The sequence below is a fragment of the Colius striatus genome, chromosome 9 (genome assembly GCF_028858725.1).
Source record: "Colius striatus isolate bColStr4 chromosome 9, bColStr4.1.hap1, whole genome shotgun sequence".
NCBI lineage: Eukaryota > Metazoa > Chordata > Aves > Coliiformes > Coliidae > Colius > Colius striatus.
The window spans coordinates 4,780,158-4,799,818 of NC_084767.1; the positions used below are offsets into that span (position 1 = coordinate 4,780,158).

At 50.0% G+C, this 19,661-nt stretch overlaps 2 protein-coding genes across 2 annotated transcripts in view; one reads left to right on the top strand and one right to left on the bottom strand.

Annotated features, from left to right (window-relative positions):
* ADRB2 (adrenoceptor beta 2) overlaps window positions 1-7,130 on the top strand; it is a 31,241-nt gene extending 24,111 nt beyond the window's left edge. Inside the window, exon 2 of the mRNA XM_062001974.1 lies at window positions 3,900-7,130. Within this exon, the coding sequence (XP_061857958.1) occupies window positions 3,900-3,934 (35 nt within the window). The 3' untranslated portion in view covers window positions 3,935-7,130. The remainder of the gene's footprint in view (window positions 1-3,899) is intronic.
* SH3TC2 (SH3 domain and tetratricopeptide repeats 2) overlaps window positions 1-19,661 on the bottom strand; it is a 68,713-nt gene that overhangs the window by 11,745 nt on the left and 37,307 nt on the right. The window lies entirely within an intron of this gene.

Below are 19,661 nucleotides of genomic sequence, written 5' to 3' on the forward strand. Positions count from 1 at the left end.
CAGGGCAACATCTGATTTTCTGCTTTTACAAGGCAGATGTTTAGCATAAGTGATCTGCTGTTTATTTTAATTGCCATCTTCTAAGCCTCCTTTCTACGTGCATGCATACATTCAGAGGCCATAAATAAGGATTCTTCAGCTTATGCTGTTCTTTGGGTAGCTAGCCCTGTCTTCCATCAGTGCCTGGGCTGGGCTGCAAACCCAATTCCCCCTGTACATCAGTTTTACAGTGGTGTAAATCAATTAGGCCTAACTCCTTTCTCAATGACACTAGCATAAACCTGAAATCACCCCACTGACGTCAGTGCCATGATGGCAGTGCAAAGGGAACTTGGGCCCCCTTGGCTTCAGAATGTTGCTGCTGATTTACACCAGCACAAGAGCAGAAGTATGTCCCAGCAGTGTGTTGCTGAAGAGATGCCAAGAGTTTGCTCTGGGGTACAGTGGTGGTGATGGAGAGCAAACCCATGAGCTTTGCTGGCATTAAGTTGATGTAAACGAGTGGTACCTTCACCACACTTTGGGGCCTAAAGAGCTCCATATAATAGGTCATTAATGAAAAAAAAAGGGTAAACCACTGCTCCTGGGCAAAGCAATTAGTCCCATTGCCTGTCAGTATTCCATGAGAGTCATATAGGGATGAACCTGACCATTTGGCTTGTGTGTGATGGTGATGATGATGATGATGGGGAGCAAGGCAGTGGTACTCTCATATCTTGATGGACATCATGCTGGTTTTCGTGGTGATCCTAGCTGAAGACAGAGGGGCAAGTGGAGGAGGTGCCCTTACAACTGGTGCTAAGAGTTAGTCTGGAGGAGTGGGAATGTGGCTGTGCTTTTCTCCTCCAAGAGGACACAAGCAGTTGTTGTAAAGCATCCTGTGCTGGCAGCATTCAGGGTGCTAATCCTTACTCACTTGTTTCTCTAGATTTTCCCACCTTGTCTCTAAAGGGCTAGAAGTGAAAGCCTGGCTGTAAAAGGGGTGCTGGCCCCTCTCTCTGCTCTGCTATGGCTTCAGCCTGCAGACTGTGGATTTAAACAGAAGGGGATGAGAAGTGGATATTTCCTCTCTCTCGAAGCTGTAGGGCTTCCCAAACAACCTTACTGTTTAAAGAATTTTGGCAAGGAGGGCATGGATTTATAGTAGGTGCTCTTTGGGAAGTTGGAGAGCCCAGTGATCACCTCAGTCTTGCTCCATTACACCTCCTGATTTACACCCCTCTTCTGTTGGCATCTGCCCAGTCTCTTAATTGTTCATAAGTGACTTTCCTTTTCAATAGCACACGTTTGCTCCCAGCGGCTTGCACACAGTGAAATGCAGCCATGTGTGGCGTAACTGCTCTGAAGTCAGCGAGTGAAACGGGGTCCATGTGAACCAGCAGGTAGCCTGGAGGTGTCACAGGGCAGGACAGGGCTATGGGTATCCCAGGGAACTAAGCCCTCACCTTCCTTCTGTTTAAAAAAGCTGGGGCCATGCTTTGACCAACCTTTCAGTCTCCTCCATGCTGGCAGAGGTGAGAGGCAGCACAACATCAGAAACCAGAGAAGAACTGCAGTCCTTCCTTTTCCACTTATCTAAAGATCCAGCCACAGCTATCATGAACAGACAGGAGAAATAAAACCATCCTCCATGCTCCCAGCCCCAAGGAGCCCCAGCTGGGTGGTGGAGTGGTTCCAGCCATGGGCACAGATGGCTGATCCAAGCTCCAGACGTGGGTTTCAGCAGCCCAGGCTGAACCCATGGCAGCTTAGAAGTACATCACTCACACTCGCCTCTTCGCACACTCAGCTGGAAGGAGATGAAATGAAAGCTGAGGGAGCATGGCCCTACCTTTCCCAGCTGTTTTGCTCTCACTAGTGGTGAGTAACTCGGCTGATGCGTTTGTTCACTGGCGGAGAGCAGCAGTTCCTCAGCTGTGAAATGAAACTGAGATTATTGCTATAAAACCAGAGCTTCGACTGGAAACTCAATGGGGCAGCAGGAGGAGGACATTGGACTTCTGTGTCCTGTCAAAACTCATGTGTCTGGTTTGGGTTTGGAATAGCAGAAAGCCACTGTTACCATAATCCTGTCATTAAACATCCAGATATCAAGAAACATTGACTTTGGAGATTCCTGAGAAGAATTCAGTCAGGACCTCGAGGACTGGCACGTGAGGGTTGTTGGTAGCACCACTGCAAAGAGCAAAGCTCTTTTCAATTAGGAAAGGAGGTCCTAGCATGCAGAGTCAGAAATATAGCCTTGCTCTGCTCCATGGCTCTCTTTCCTGAGTGAAGACGTGCAATTTGTTTAGACAATTCCCTCCTCCTTCCCAACTGAGCTCTACAACAGAGCTTTGCCCTGGGAACTTACAGCAAGGTTCAGCTTTCCGTGTAAGCTTACAAGCTCCATCTATAGGTCAGTCGAAGAAGAGTCCTTTGGCTTCAAGCTGAAAAAGGGCAGAGAAGCTTCACTCAGAGACTCCAGTTTAGTTCTGGGAAAGCTCCAACATGCATGGCATGCCACACTGCACAAAGCCACTGGTTGCACCGTCAGTACTTCATATTTGAGTATAGCTTTCCTCCCTGGCTAAACTGTCAATCCTTGGTCCCATGCTGCATGACTGTGGGGATGTTGCTTGTGGAAACGGCTGGAGTTGTGGAGCTGCTCTTACTCCATTTAGGGCATCTCAGGGATTTTCTGAAGAGCTCTTGGTCTGCAAGACTTCTGGGCTACAGCTGTGATGCCTTTAGGTTTCAATAGTCCTCAGTGCCCCATGTACAAAAGTGAGCAGCAGTGAATAACATGGCCAAATCATCTCAAATCAGCTGATCTGGCAAATCTGTTTCTCCTTAGCTTGGTGTTAATGATTGCCAGCCCCAGCTCACACTTCACTGCACAGGCTGCACCAGCAGAAGTAATTTCAGTGCACAGGGGCATTTAAGAGGAGGAAACACAAAAGGTGAAAGACTTTTTTTCCCCTTTTTTTGGGAGCAAAGTGAAAACCTTATTGGCAATAAGGTGTGGTACAGACTGTGCTGGGAGGGGGGAAGGAAGGAAAAGAAGGGAAGGAAGGAAGGAAGGAAGGAAGGAAGGAAGGAAGGAAGGAAGGAAGGAAGGAAGGAAGGAAGGAAGATGGAGTGTGAGTGAGTAGTCTTTTTAAAGAGATGTTGGCAAGTGGCACTGTTGCAAATCACCTCTGTCAGGCTGGAACTTCATTGTTGATTTGCACAAGAAACACAACTGTGTTTTGGATAGAGGCATTGTGTTCCCAAATGAGAGAGATGTTTTTCTTCCTTTCTGCAGATCCATTCTGGTTTCAGATGCTGCTTTCTCCCCACACATGCACGGAACATAGTCTTTGACATGTACTTATTAAAATATCACTTTGAAACAACCAAAAGCACAGACATACCCAGTACTTGTTCCTTTCTGTATCTCAGGATTAATTTTCCATTTTTCCATCTATTGTGCCTGTCATTCAGGTGTCTCCACAACCAAGAAAAAGCCCTGTTTCTTCTGTTTTGCAGATTTATAGGTGTCAAAACCAGCAGGGAAGGTGTTCTCATCTCCTGTAGAGATGCATATGCTTATTCCAATTATTTGATGCAAAGAAGCTTTGCTTTTTGATGCCTCCTGTGGGAAAATGATAGCTGGGGTACTAAAGCACTCAGCTGTCCAGGGGGTGCAAGCTGTGGCATCACTGAGCATGGAGGGAGTGGGCTGTTCCTGATACTTGCTGGCTCCTTCATGGGGGTGTTCAGCAGCAGCTGAGGAGGGTGCCTGAAGGCTAAGAGAGAGCCAGTGGACACCACGCAGGACCAACCTCCTGCCTTCAGCATTTGAATCCCTCCTCTACCCCAACCTCTACCTTGCTAAACTGATGCATTTTCTCTTTCTTTCTTTCTCTCTCCCACAGAGATCCCTGGGTGTCCAGGAATGGTTGAGAGCTGAATGGGCTGATCTCTCTTCCTCACCATCCTGAGCTCATGAGGGCTCTGAAGAGATAGAGCAGGAGCATGACCTTGCTTCTCCTGAGCCTGGGGATGCTGTGGGAAGTGATTGCCTTGGCAAATGTCTTCATCCCAACCCATAGCCCATCGTGCATCATCTGAAGGAGAAGCTGATGAAGGATAACCAGAGGACCAGGAAAGGCACTGCTAGCCTTGGAGGAAACAGATGGGGGACCGGCACTGAGAGGCACTTTGCAGGAGTCCCTGCATGTGAAACCAGCTCTGGGAGTAAGCTACAGGAGCCCTGTGAACTGAAGGAGGTGAATGACCAGGTCACCAGAAAACATGCAGAAGGGCACAGCAACTTTGGAAAGCACTTTCAAAAGAGAAGGGGGTATCAGGACCACGTGGCTGGTGTGGAAGAGGCAGAGCAAAGTCCCTGCCTCACAGTCAGGTCAGGAGACTGTCAGGATGTGCTCAACAGCTGCCTGTCCACATGCTGGCTGGGGTTCCAGATGAAAGAGGAATCTGACCAAGACTGAGAGAGAAGCAAAGTGGAAGATTGCTTTGACTTATTCTGTGCTTGTTTCTCCTTCTGGTGTCTTCTCTGTCTACCTCTTTTTCTCTCTAGGAATACATGTACTACATGTGGGGCCCAGGCCCTCACAAACAAGCAGAAGTATTAGCACAGGGCAAATGCTGCCCAGTGCACATCTGTGCTGCCCAGTGCAGTGCTGCTGCTAGATGGGGCTGACATTGCACAGTGCAGCATAACGTGGCCTTTGTTTGCTCCTTAACGCCACCAAATCTGCAACTGTAATGTCTGGACTTCAGATAGGAGAAAGGCTTGAGCCTGACAATCCTTTCCCTTGCCAGCAGTCACAGGCTAGCGTGGCCACCCACACTTGAGAACCAAGGTTTAACAGCTGAGCCCCAAAACATTTCAGAGCATCCATTGCTCTCCTGCAGCTGTGGAAATGAGCATGCAGGCAGGCTGCACACCCAGCTGCTGCACCCTGGATTGTGGGAAACTCACTGAGAAGAGAGAGACAGAAACAAAGGGAGTGACAGGGGCTCAGGCAGAAAATAGTAGGAAAGACTGATTCAAAACCATAGGAAAATGTGCACTTCTTAATTGCAGGTGGTGCCCCAGAGTCAGACTCTCATGCCCAGCTGAGTGGCTGCAGCTCTTCTCACCGAGCTGCTCCCTGAGGCCTGGGCAAAACCTGCTGGTACCGACCTGTGCCAGGAGCCCCATCTCACAACTTCCCTCCTGGGCTTCCAGCTGCAAACCCCTTCCCTCATGTGCAATCCTATTTATTTATTTATTCTCTTGCTGCTTAATGCAAAGCTGCTACCTGGTCACCCTCCCCACTGACATGAGCAGCCCGAGGGGCTGATGTTTGCCCTGAGCAGGCTGGGGCTGGGCAGGCACACAGGGTGTGTGGATGAGGCAGGAGGAAAAGGCTGCAGTTAAACCAGAAAGCCTGGAAGCAACTTGCCCAGAGACACGTAGCCTGCACAAGCAGCTCTCCCAGTTGTAATGAAGCAAACTTACTATGTGTACATCCTGGCTTTGGACACACACAGGGGGCTATCTCCCCAGCCAGGCTCTTTCCCCACGGTGTGCTCACAGAGGCTTGGTACCTGGCAGCCTTTTCTGCTCTGTCCAAAAGAGATATCCATGTACAGATCCATTTAGCACAGCCAATTTGAGACCGGCAGGCAGGAGCCTCTCTCCAGGACAATGCTGTAGCTGGGCTCTGATGGTTTATGCTCAGCCTTGGCTCATCCTGCCCATTTTGTTAAAAAACTGGCATGCCAGCAGCATCTGCTCATGGTCAGGTGTCCCATTTTATGGACAGCCTGTGTATCCCAGAGCAGAGGGGACTGTTTGTTTGGGAGAGGAAGGCTCTCCTGTGCCCTGATGCTCTCCCACAGCTCCCACACTCGGGAAGGAGCCAGGGTGCCTGGGCATCCTTTGGCAGGGCTCCCAGCTGCTCCAGAGGAGCCTGGCTTCTCCCATACCCTTCCCTCTGAGAGTCCCACCAAGGCTTTGTCCAAACCTGTGTGGCTGCTGAATGGAAATATTTCCCAACCAAAACCTGTTCCTCAGAAGACTCCTGGCTAGCCCTAAGTTCTCTCATGTGCAAGAGCAGGTTGCAGTAAGTGAAACAGATAGACTTGCTCTGACAGTTTGCCAGCATGGCCCCAGAGCAATGGCCTGCTTATTGCTGATTGCTTCCTTGCAGAGTTGTAGAAGTTGGAGATAGAAGAGAGGTATTGCAAATCCATCTGCCTATGACCCTTCGGGCTCGTTCCATGTATTACATTTACCAGCGGTGTGCTGGGTCTATTTTTAAATGCCCTGACACCAGGGTTATTGTGCTGTCCTTTGGGAGATTGCTCTGTAGTCCGAGTCAGGAGCTGCTATTAGTATTCCACTTGCATTTCCTGCTGAAAACTTCATTCCATTATTCATAGTGATGCTCTTCAAATACCTGCTGCTCCTTAAGTCCCAGTCAGGCTCTACCACTTGACCTGCTCTCTTCTTTCCTCCTCCAAGAAGCTCTCTGGCTCCCTGATCACTGCCATTCGCTGTGCTTCCCAGAGCTGGGCACAGAGTGAAGCTGTTTGTTAATTCAGAGTGTGTCAGGGATCCATACCCACACGCAGAGCAGCCAGGACCTCTGGCAATGGCTCCAGTAGCTCTGGAGCTGCTCTCTCCCTCATTGCACGGAGCGCTGGAGAGGAGCAGATGCAGAGATGTGTCCAAAAGCAGAGCAAGCCTTGGCAATCCTATCCGGCAGGATAGGCTCCTCCTGTCCAGCGGGAGCCAACACCTGCTAGGGACAGAACACATCAAAGTCTCCATCTCCAAGCTGAGCCATGGAGGTGGATGATGCTTCAGTTTTGCCTCTGCAGCCGCAACCCGGCGATCACTGGGGAGCTGTGCCGTGGCAGCCAGCTGGTGTCTGTTCCTGCCTGGAAATCACACTCATGAGCCAGAGCTGCAGCTCAGAGGGAGGAAGCCCTGAGCCCTGTGAGCAGCACAGGGGCTCAGCAGGCTCAGAACACGTGGGGCACTTGCTCGGGGAGCCTTTGTGTGGGGCGCTCGGCTGGGGCACCATTGTGTCTGTAAGAGCTCTGTTCTTCTCACCGAACAAATTGTTCCTACAAATAAAGAATGAAAAACCCTCCTCTTCTCACTCTTCTGTACTATGAATCAAGCATTGCCAGAGGAAGAATTGCACCTGGATGACGGGAACAGAAAGTCACTGTGCTGCAGATGCCAGGGCAGCTGAGGGGAGGTGTGGGGGCTGCCTGGGGGAGGGGGCCAGGGCAGCTGAGGGGAGGTGTGGGGGCTGCCTGGGGGAGGGGGCCAGGGCAGCTGAGGGGAGGTGTGGGGGCTGCCTGGGGGAGGGGTTGGATGCAGGCAGAATAGCATGGGGAAGGCAAAAAAAAACCCCAACCAAAGTGCACCTGAGCAGATTGCAGGTTGTCTCCACGAAGCTTGCTGATGCTGATGGGTAACAGGTTGCAGTATCTGCAGGCACTGTGGGAATGGACTCATGGGACAAGGTTAGAGAGTTGCTGGGCAATAGCAAGGCAGGCAGTGTGGGTGCCAGTCCTGCATGTGCTGTGGAGCAGAGCATGAGGAAAACAAGTCAAAGAAACCAAGGAGGAGATAAAACAGACACATTAAAGAGGGTGCTGAATCTCCCAAGGGTTTCACAGGATGACCACAAAGGAATCTGAAGTCTCCTGCAAGACAGCATGTGGTCCTGAAGATTGACTCTTTGCCCAAACTTTAGATCAGTGACAAAGCACAAAGCTCCTTAATTCCTCCTGTAAATCCCCAGCTCTTCTCCCTGGGGCAGGGTGGCAGTGACAACATTACAGCATTTCAGAAGCAATTGTCAGGGGAATGGTTTGGTCCCGAAACAATGGAAGAATCAAAATGACACATTTCCAACAGAATTCATGATTACACAATTAATCATCCCAATTTAAAACATTGGAGGGCCTGGAGTGCCCTAATGCATAAAGATGTTGGAGACAGTGTTTGTGCTGTGGCTGTTCTCTGCAGGCACACTGCAGGTCCTCACAGCCTGGGGACTGCTGCCCTGCTGCCCCCTGCACACAGAGCTGCCAGGGGAATTTGGTGTGTCTCTCACCAAGAAACAGAGACAGCTTTCAGCTGCTGCAGAAGTCCTGCATGCAGGTCTCCACAGCACCATGCCTCCACTTTTAGCATGACTGTGAACCACAAAAACTCAGCATCTCCTCCCTGCTTTGTAAGGACGTTTCCAAAGCCATGTTATGGCTCAGACACTTCTGTGCCAGCCACATGCAGACCCAGGTATCTGCCCACCCACACTGAAAAGGACTGTCTCACCTCTGCAGGCCTCCAGCAAGCCAACAGCACAGATTTTCTCCATATCCCAGACTTTGTATCTGGGTTTGCTGAGCTCAGAGGTCAGTTTGGGACTGGATAAATTGTGAGCCTTCTCTGCTGACAGCACACACAACCTCACCGCCTCCAAACATCCCAGGTTGTGTCCAAATATCCTTCTAAAGTTCCTAAAGCTTTAAAGTGATCTGGAGGAAAGAGCTGTGAGGAGATTATTGCAGCACATAACTCCAATAAACCTTCTCTTCATCCTTTCATGGTTAGAGGTATGAACATGAATGATGGCATTTTAAACCTCTGGAGAGCAGCAATGTAAAATCACTTTCTCAAATGGCTGGTAAAGAACCTCGTTAAGCTGAGATGTCAGCACTGGCAAAGGCTGCTGTCTGAATGGGGCTATTGGATGAATCTGTTTAATCCTTCCAAGGCTCAAACAAACCCCTTCCCACCTTACCCCACTCTTGAGCAGCAGATTCAGTCTTTGCTCCTTTTTCTCTAACCTATTGCTTCATTCAAGGCTCTAGCACAGTCACCTCTTGCAGCAGGTGAGGTGCCTCATAACTTGCAAATGTAAACAGGTTAATAAACCACTCCACATCTGGCCAGCTTTCATGGTACCTGGCAAAGAGCAGATGCTGCAGAGGGGTCAGGGGCTTTTCACGTGCAGCCAACAGCAAAACAGGAGGAAAGACATGATCACTGGCTCCAGTTGTAACTTTTAGGGTTGTTTTGTTAGCTGCCAGGCAAGCAGGACTCCCAGCCCCAAGCAACCCCTGTAAGACACCTTCCTGCAGCACCCTGTTGCTTCTGGGCATGGATTTTCCTGGCAGCTGGAGGAGGATTGGAGGGACCATGCCCTCAAGGCTGGCTAGGTTCCCACACCAAGAGCTTGTAGCCACATCCCCTCATTCACTGCTCCTCTTCTTTAGCTTCCTTTTAAAAACAATCACACAGCTGGGCATAAGCAGCAAGTACTTTCCCTGCCTCACATGCCTTCTGGAGGATGTATCCCCTCCCTGGTCACACTTCCCTGGGCTGACACTGCCCTGAAGGGTGCTGCTGCCGTGGCACTGGTATTATTCCAGGGCCTGTCTGCTCTTCCCAAGGCAGAAGCCAGTTCTTGGGTCCCCCAGACACATCCCAGCCACAAATCCCAGTAAATGTCAGATTAAATAACTTTAAGCTGGAGATTTCCCATCATTTTGGTTATTATGGGAGAATATTTAAACCCCAGACTCTCTGTTTTGGTTTCCATGGAAATTGATAGAAGGGGTCACCTTTTTATTGTGGAATCCTGATAGGAATGGTTTTGCCCCATCAGTTGGGGAAGTGATGGGGGCTGAGTTATTTGTCTGCTTTTCTTTTTGTATGCCTCTGTTAGTGAAATTCATAATGCAAATGTGAATCTGGGAAGAGCAGGCTGTCATCTGACAGGAGACAACAAAAAACAGGAAGAAGGGGTGTTACAGAAATGGAAATGGTGGCAATTAAAACATGAAAAAGAGCAGCAAAATGTATCCTGGCATGAAATGCCAGGCTGGTTTATCCATGCTGCTTCTCTAGAGGCTGTTGCGGCTGGCAACTTTTGAAAGAGTAGAGAAATATCTGATGCTGCTGTGAACCATTACCTATTTTGCTGCCAATTTTGACTGCAAACTGCACTGGGAGCCTGTGTTTTCAAGAGTTAATCCTCATTCAAAGCCCACCCAAGCCAATGGAAAGGCTGTATTGGTGACCAGGGGTGCAGATGGCTATTCACTGTGTTTGCAACAGCAATAGCAACCGGGCAACCAAAGCTGGGAGCTGCACTGCTCTGGGTATCACACCGAGCATGTGGAAAAGGCTCTGGCCCTGCAGAGCTCAGGATCTAAATAGGCAAGAGGGGATAAGTAGAAGACTGCTAGGTGAGATATCCCAGGGGTAGCAAATCTAAGTGTGGACCCTGGTTAAGCAGAGGTCAGCTAAACATCAGGATGTTGTGACTCTCCTGTGCTAGGAGAAGCTGCCTCCAGACAGCCTGGTTTCCTACCAGCCTTCCAAAAACATTTTGGAGTACCTCAGCTGGAGACATCTGCCTCTGCTCAGACAAACCCTGGGCCTGGCTTTGTGGCAGAGGTGTGTGTTGCCCCTGGTGCCAGCCTGCCCAGGACAGGGCACAGAGCAATGCCCTGCTCTGGGGAACTGCCCACCCCTGTCCACATCCCTGCACACACCTGACAGCTGCAGGAGCATCAGCCGCCGCCTCTGGCAACTAGCACGTGCAAAGCAGTGTAGAGCCATAAAGCAGCTGCACAAGGAGCACCAAGCTATGCAAAGGCTGATTTTCTGGGGGGAAGACTGAAAAAAAATAATTTCTGTTTAAAAAGCAAGCAGGTCACATCTCCATTGCCACATTCTTCCCCTTCCCCTTTCTAAATGCTTAGAGCAGTGCACTGACCCCTGGACTGTTCCACTTTCTCCTGCAAGTTATCCACTTGAAGAAGTTTTGTGACTTTTTATTTCTTTCTTTATTTTTAACAAAGGAGGGGGAGGGGAAAAATGAGAACATCCCTCAGCATCACCCAGACAAGGGCATTCAGGGACAAAGCAAACGGGGAGGAAATTAACTTGTCCAGTTTTATCACCAAGCCCACAGCAAAACGAGTGTGTCAATCCACGGTGAAGTTTGCCCTGTCTCAGAGATCACCCTCTGAAAGTGTAATCAGAAACAGCCTTCTTTTTCCTCTTTGAGAAGAAGATGGTTTTGATGAAGCCTGATTCTTTGATCCCCAAATTGAGGCTAACCAGAGTTAAATGGCGCTTCCAGCTCTCCATCTTGTGCCTGTAGTTGAATACTTCACTCTGCTCCACCTATAAAATCTGGATGGTTTTGGTAACAGCCCAAGAGTGCTGCTTGGCAAATGAGCCCTTGTGCCACACAGACATCCCACATCCATCCCATGAGAAGCTGAGCACCACGTGATTTTTGGCAGGACACATGGGAGATTCACTGGCTGATTCCCCAGAAGGCTGTGCTTTCATTCAGTGAGATCTTGACCAGCTCTTAGAGTTGGGCAGAGAAGAGCCTCATGAGGTTCAACAAGGGCAAGTGCAAGAGTCCTGCATCTGGGGAGAAACAACCCCATGCACCAGCACAGGCTGGGGACTGACCTGCTGGAGAGCAGCTCTGCAGAGAGAGACCTGGGAGTGCTGGTGGGCAGCAAACTGAACATGAGCCAGCAATGTGTCCTTGTGGCCAAGAAGGCCAATGGCATCCTGGGATGCATCAAGAAGAGTGTGGGCAGCAGGTCGAGGGAGGTTCTTCTCCCCCTCTACTCTGCCCTGGTGAGGCCTCATCTGGAGTCCTGTGTCCAGTTCTGGGCTCCCCAATTAAAGAGGGACAGGGAACTGCTGGAGAGAGTCCAGTGCAGGGCCACCAAGATGATCAAGGGACTGGAACATCTCACTTGTGAGAAAAGGCTGTGACCTGTGAGAAGACGGAGGGGGGACCTCATCAACATTTATAAGACATCAACACTAAAGGGTGGATGTCAAGAGGATGAGGTGATACTTTTTCCTGTAGTGTCCACTGACAATTGGGGTAATGGACATAAGCTGGAACACAAAAAGTTCCACTTAAACACAAGGAAAAACTTCTTTCCTGTTTCAGTGAGGGAGCCCAGGCACAGGCTGCCCAGGCAGGGTGTGGAGGCTCCTTCTCTGGAGGTTTCCAACCCCATTGGACACGTTCCTGTGTGACCTGAGGAAGGGGAACCTGCTTTAGCAAGGGGTTGGACTGGATGATCTCTAAAGGTCCCTTCCAAGCCCTACCACTCTGAGATTCTATGATTCCAAGAGGGGCAGCCCTTGCTCACCCTCCCGTGCTGCCACCTGCACCCCAGCCTGGAGTGCATCCCCAGTGTGCCTGCAGGGAGCCTTGGGATAACAGCAGGAGGAATTTGGCTGTGTTTGCTTGAGGCCAGGGTCTGGGGGACTCTGAGCAGCCTGAATGGCCACAGCAGCCCCAGCATGGCACCTGTTGCTGCTGGGGCTGTGCTCTGTGAGGGCTCAGTGCTATTTTTGGAGCGTGCTTGAGGGCAGGAAGGATTAACATGCCCCAAATGCAGGAGAGCCAGGCTTGTTATGTACAGAGAGGGCTCAGATTTGATCAGCAACAAGGTCTGCCTCAGCCAGGGGTAGGAAGGGCTAACCTGGAGGCATGGAGGGAGCAGGTCTAGAGCAAGATGCTCTTGACTCACCATCAGCAGCAACGGAGACAGTAATGGCAACTTTGCAGCAATCCTGAGGCGGCTGAAAGGTGCTTCTCTACCCACATGAATCTGAGCAAAATGTCCTGCATCTACACCAGCCCTCAGATGGGGGATTGAAAGAGAGAAGAAGGAGGAAGAGATGCTTTTACTAGGATCAGAGAGGTTGGCTGAAAAGGGACAGTCATTGCACAGGTCAGGAAAACCACAGAGGAACTTCACAGGAGAGGATTTTCATGTTGATGGGAGCCAGATCATGTGGTAGCACCCATGGATGCCAGAGAAGCTCCAAAGCTGACACCCTGCATAAAGATACACCATCAGGGCAAGTCCCTGGAAAGCTTTCAAAGAGTGTTGTTTTCATCCTGCTGCAAACAAACATGCCACTTCTTCTGCCACCTGGAGCCCTGACTCCACCTGCAGCCTCCTCTCTCTTTTTGGGTCCTGCAGGGAGAGGGAATTGTTAGCCCAGAAGGTGCTTGTGCCAAATCCTAAAGGCTCATTCGTGCTTCTTTCCATGTGGATAGGGATGACCTCTGCCTCTTGGCTCCACAGCAGCTCAGGTGTGTTTCTCCCAGCCAAGGGTTGCTCAAGGGATGAACAGATCATACCACCAGTGAGATGGACAAAGGCAGTGGGTTTGGGCAAGGGAGATAAAGCAGGCACAGGGAGGCTGAGAGCAGAGCAGCTCTCCTCAGGTCTTGAAACCACAGGAAGCCCATGGTTCTGGGTTTGCCCCCATTTTTTTTCCTCTTTGTAACAGATTCCTAAGATATATTTGTCTAATGGCTGCACATCCAGAAAAAAAACAGTGGCCAGCACTCCTGTTGCCTCTGAGCCCTGTAGATCTGAAGCAACACAGTGCTGGCAGGTGACAGCAGCAGCCAGGTTTATCTGCAAGATGCTGCTGCAGAAGGATTTCAGCAGATGCAGTGCTGGGGAGTCACAGCTGCCACGCTTCAACTTCAGCACGTGGACAAATGTGGGATGGCACCTCAGGAACAAGGGAATGAGCCTGTCCCCAGAAGAGAAACAAACATTTCATTAGCTGAGGCTTCCCTGTGCTTATTCAGGCATCGATTCCTGCGGTGGCTGGGCGCTGAACAACGCTGATGAGCACTTACAGAACGTACCAGAGCAGCATCGTGGCAGCTGCACCTCCAACGCTCCTTTTAACAGGGAACCACTCATGGATAACTTTGAAGGAAGCAAATGTCTTTTTAAAGTCTTTTTCTTTGCTGTGAGTTCCCCTGAGCTTAGCACTCTATAGCTGTCTGATGAAGCAACTGCCTGAGTGGCACCTCCCTTCCTAAGACTGTTTTGTCTTCTTCTCCTTCTAGTGGGGAACGTATTTCCTCAGAGCCCACCCACACCTCCCTTTGCCACAGGTTGCAGAAGGAGCCTTCCAGCTCAGCACTGATCCCCTGTCTTCTACATGGCTACTGAGACAGAGTCTCTATCCATCCATTGGCATGTCTCCCAGGACAATGTCACATCCCCTCCTGCCCATCCAATGGCAGCTTTTAGGCACTCCTGGTCCCAAACTCCACACATTTGTCTCAAAGGCTGCAGAGGACCCATTTGGGGTTGACTTGCCCTGTTCCTTGGAGGTTGAGCTTCCAGATTCAGCCAGACGAGGGTATCAGAGAGCAATGCAAGGGGGGCTTTCCTCCAGCACAGCCTTTCTGCAGCCTTCCCACCTTCCCACAGCTGGGGAACCAGCCTGTTGGGTGCAGCCTAATGACTCCCCTGAATGAACCCAGATCAGCTTAAAATACAACATGGCTCTCTGAGTTTGAATCTTGCTCTATTATTAACTTGGCAGAGGAACAGGAAAACCTTGTGCATTTGGCCAGGGCTCACTGGCTTTGTGTATTCCCCATCTTCCTCTGGGACCTCAGGTCCCACTGTCAGGGACAGGATACTGGCCTCAATGCAAAGGTAGTGTCAAGCCCTCCTCTCTCCTGTCCTGGTCCAGAGAGAAGCCTCCATCAGATCCCCAGCAGCACTGGAGTGGTTTCCTACCTCCCATCAGGCAGGGATTTGGGCTGTAGGAGCCTATATCCACAGAGGTTTGGATGCCTGGAAGTCCCAGCAAAAGAATGGCCTCATCAGTATTCATCCCTTTCATGCAGAATCTCTTGTAACCACTGACATCTTAATGCACTGATGGGGTATTAATGGGTGTGCCCCAGGTGTTGCTGAGGAAGTGGCAGAGTGTTAGCAGCCCATCTTCACTTCCACTGAGTTCTCACAGGTGTTGCACACTGACTGCAATGTGCTCAGAGCAAGGTCTCCTTCCAGGCTGCCTCTCTGCTGCTGGTAGAGCTTGGCTGCTGAAGGGCAGAGGGCTTCAGGCCTAGGGGGAGCCTGACACAGAGGGAGACCATGAGGCAGCAGATACCTGAGGGAGAATCCCAAAGGTGAAGTCTGTACAGCTCCCTGTCCAACAATGCTTCCCCATTAGCTTCCCCTTGCTGTGCTTAAATCACCTCACGGTGCCTTCATGTGGAGGCAGGAAAAGACCTGCTCTCCCTCTGCCTGGGCTCCTCTGAGCAGCCTCAACCATGAGGAAACCCATCCCCAGGCAGAGGAAGGGAGATTCATCTCCTGGTTGCTCAGCTCATGCTCTGTTGATAGGCTGAAACCCAGGCTTTGGCACTCTGCTGCAGCCCGACATGCTGAGCATCCTCCCTCTGATCTGGGCAGGCAGCTGCAGTGGGAAAAAAGAGGGAGTTTTAATTAACCTCATAAAGAAAAAACCACTCAGACAGCATCTCTGGGGAAGGAGAGAAAAAAAGACAGAGAATCTGCACTCTGCTTGCAGAGCTGCTCCTGGCAGCTGAGGGGTGTCTGGGGCAGTGGGGAGATGGGAAAAGAGACTTGAGAAGAAAGGCTTCCAGAAAGAGCTGGACTTTGATATGAAACATTGAATAGAATCTATTTTATGGGTAAAACGCCTGCTGCTGCAGGAACCCAGGCTGCTAATTGGATTGACAATTCCTTTGATCTCAAATATAAGTCTCCTGGCTGATTCATGCTGAGACATCCTTGTGACCTTTTGAATATTCAGCATTTTGGGGGGGAAGCAAAAGGGGAGCAGCTTTCTTTTACCAGCCTGAGCAATGAAGCAGTCACTGGAGCAGTTCTCATTTTCTTCAGCATGATTTGTCAATATCTGACTAATGAATGTAGTCAATAGCTGAGTAACTTCACCTGCCAAGACTGTGACCCTACCACATGAAAGCAGCCTCACACAAACAGTAGTGCCAAGGCAGCAGGACCAGGTGTGGTGGGACAAGAAGCAGCTGTTGTTCCAGGGCTTTCTCAAAGGTGACTCCATAAAGTGGGTGTTGAGATCAGCTCAACCCAAAGCTGGAGACTGCCCAGAGCAGCAAGGGGAGTGAGAAGGGCATCAGCCCAGACCTGTGGTGCCTCCAGTGGATGCAGAGCATGGATGGAGTCCTGGGAGCCTGGCTGCCACCTCTAGCCCTCTTCTCCAGACAAGCCCATGTAGCCTCAGGGAGAAGGGTCTTATCTTCATTAGCAGCCCTCTGTATAGCCCCTGTGCAGACTGGTCTCTCAGTGATACTCACATTGTCTCCTGGCATGGCATTTACAGCATGAAGCATCCCTTCATGTCTCTAAGCAGGGGACCAGGGAGCTGGCACATTTGCCTGTCCCCTTGGCATGTGACAAAGGTTTGTTTATCATGGGAGCTTCCCATGAGCACCATTAATGTTCCCCTGGGAGAGACTGAGACTAAAATCTTTGGAAGATAAATAGAGCTTCTGCCAGGCTGGAGGGATTTCTTTTTGCAGCAGCAATTTATCCTTCACAGCTTTTCCCGGTATTTATTGCCATGCTTGTCTTCTTCTGGAACACAAAACCCCTGATGTGGGGATTTCTGCAGGAGCTCTGTGGGCTGCATGAGTGCTCCTTCCAGGGATGCTGTGCCCATATGTGTAGATGTGCCTGTTTATGGGATGGTGCTTCTTGATAAGCCACATCCAAACTGAAGCTCACCTCTCGCTTACATGGGTGTAAGTCCAGCACCCCTCCAGCCCCTGCAAAGTTCAGGCACAGTCAGGCCCTCCACAATTACTAAAGCTCTGGTGTTTTCTTCCTGGAAACCTCCCCTGCTCAGGCTTCCCCATGACCTCACATAACCCAATCCCAGGTCCCAGACCCTTCTGGGGTGGTATTATTAGAGGGGTGAAAAAGGGAGCCTGACTCACTGGATACTGCACCCACAGCTGAATTTCCCTCTGGACTTGCTAGCAGGGAATGCAGGCTCATGTCAGGGCTGTTTTTCCATCCCCTTTTTGGGGTTAATCTCCCTTAGGCAGTGCCTGCTGGAGGAGGCTCCCTGACTCTGGCCTGCTGCAGGCAGATGTCTGTCCGATGACAGAAGTGTCCTTCACGCCTGCCTGTAACCTTCATCTGCTGCAAGCTGGTCCCTACTGCTCCTGGGCAGGAGGGAGCAGGAGGTTACAGCCCACAGATGAACCACAGGCAGAGGTGCTCAGTCCTCCCCATGCACCTACAGCAAAGGGACAGGAGACCCAGCAAAGAGAGACCCAAAACCAAATGGACAAAGCTTAAACTTCACTCATGTGGATCAGCCTCTCCTCTTCCATTTCCTTCCACCCTCACTGGTTTCAAAGCCAAAGCAACAACCAGAATTCCAAGTGGGAAATGTCCTTTCAGCCCTGGATGCAGAGGGTTGAGATGTATCTGTATTCCTTGCTTAAGGGCAGGGATAAATTTTAGGGGAAGATATAGTTCTGTTTTAGTGATTAGTGCAGCCTTCAGCAACATAAAATGCTTCTGCTGCTGTTAATCAACAGAATTTATAAGCAAGAGGATCATTTACTGCATTAGGAACTGAACCTCAGGTCTTTCAACCCTCCCCTTAACTAAATTAAATGGATGTATAAGGTCATTCCCCTGGGACAAGGGCTCCCTCAAGCAGCTGGGATGGGGACAGATATCTGCAAGTAGAAATCTCAGTAGGGGCTCACTCCTGAAGCAACACCAGCCACAAAGATACCCTAATGAAACCCAGGAGAAGGGTCAGAGGAGAGCCAGCACCCTCTGCCTGGCTACCCACTGCAGTTTGCAGGTTAGAGCAAGCAGCCTGACTGCAGGGCTCAGCCTGGTTCCTGGCTGCAGAGAGCAGCTTCCCAGAGCAGAGGGTCACGGGAGGGCATCAGGAATGTAAAGCAGAGAGACAAGCATGAGCAGCTCTAACAAAACCTAGAGAGATCAAACCTAGACAGACCACACTTTCTCAGCTATAACCCCACAGCTCAGGTCATCCAGCAGCTCCCCAGCTAGGCTGTATTAGAGGCAAACTATGTCTTTATACCAAGGCAGAATGAGCTGCCTTCCTTTCGTTCTTGCCAGCAGCCACTCAGCCACAAATGAGTCTTTAAATTCTCCTCCACAGCTGGTCTTAATCTGCAGCTCAACGTTTTGTGGGTGTGCTGGGAGGAAACAGGAGCTGGTGTTGTTTTTAAAAGTAGCTCTGTAGGTGAATTAAAGAGAAGTGTTAATGGGGTTGCTCTTAAATCCATCTCAGAGGCAAAAGGTTGAGGGAGGAAGGTGCTATAGGGAGAAGAAAGGACGTGGATTGATGTTTTTGTATGTCTGAACTAGAGGATTTTATGGGGATATACCTACTGCTGATGTCAGAGAAGCTCATGTTGCCTGTGATGGTTCTGGCCTTCTGCAATCCTTCAGAGAAGGTAAGCTTAAAGGGGAGAAAGAAAGTAGAGGGGGAGAAACTGAGTTGATTTCCAAGCAGCTAACTCTTGTATTGGTAGTAATAGTTTTCCCCCCAGGAATGTGGCGATGAGCAGTGTGGCACAGGGCTGGAGCCTTGCAGTAAGGGGCCACTTAACAGGAACTAGGAGTGGTTTCAGGGTGATTTCATTGCCAGCTCATTTCCAGATGCCTTTGGAGAGCTGGAAACCAAGCTCAGCAACACTGTGCAGCGTGGCTAGAGATGTGCTTGCTGGTAGGCAGGATTCTGTTGAAGCCCTCATCAGTCAAACCCTCTCTGGGAACATCTTTGTTAGTGAATCATCAGTGTGTGGCTGGCTATGGCTTGAGGTCCCTATCCAAAACCACTAGTGGTTTTGAAAATCCCCACTCCTTGGCATACAAAGCTCCTTGGAGCATCTTTCTTGTATCTAGTCAGAGAAAGGAAGAAAAAGCCTGAATTTGCAATTACAATGATGAAAGCTCAAAGCAAAAGGTGGCCCATATGTCCAACCTCAGCTCACAGTACAGCTCACAGTACTCAGGATGATCTGAGCTGCTCAGGAATCTCCTAAATGAAGCACTAACTCCTTACTCTGCCTGTTTCTTACTCTGCCCCACTTGCTAACCTTCTCATCTCTGTGTTTTAAGGTTGATAAGTGAAATGTATCTGTTGTCATGAAGAGCCCTGGCCCTCCATAACTTGTTGCTGGGGAAGCTGGCAGAGTGGTGGAGATTTCTCCTGTGCTGGAAAGCAGGATTTCTAAATAGAAAGTTTGAGTCTGTTGAAGCCTTGGGGGAGACAATGGGACAAAAAGAAAACAGAAGTTCCAAACCCAAATTGTATTAATTGTAACCTAATCTTGAAGAGTGTATTCTTGGCTGCTTGATCCTCTCATTTGATGAGAAACTCTGCACCTGCTTTCCTTCACCAAGAGTTCATTTCACCTGCAAATCACAGCAGGATCATTTCAGCTGGAAGGGGTCCTGCTTTTGCATACAGAGCACTTAACATGTTTGCCTTGGTTTTGTTTTTTAAATGCACTCTGTCCCTTTCTATGTGTTTTCCTGAATGTTCTGGAGCAAGCAAAGCATTCTGCATTTGCAGTGCTCCTGACCAACCCTAGCCCTGCATAGGCAGGCTGTGCTGAAGCTAAAGACACACAAAACCAGGGGGTTTGTAACCTGTGGCAGTGATTAAGGAGATAAAAAGCAAGACAGTTCCAGAAACAGCTCTCGTGGAAGAGCAAACCCAGTCATTGCTGCCTTTATCCTGGTGTGATGGGTCAGAGCCAGGCTGG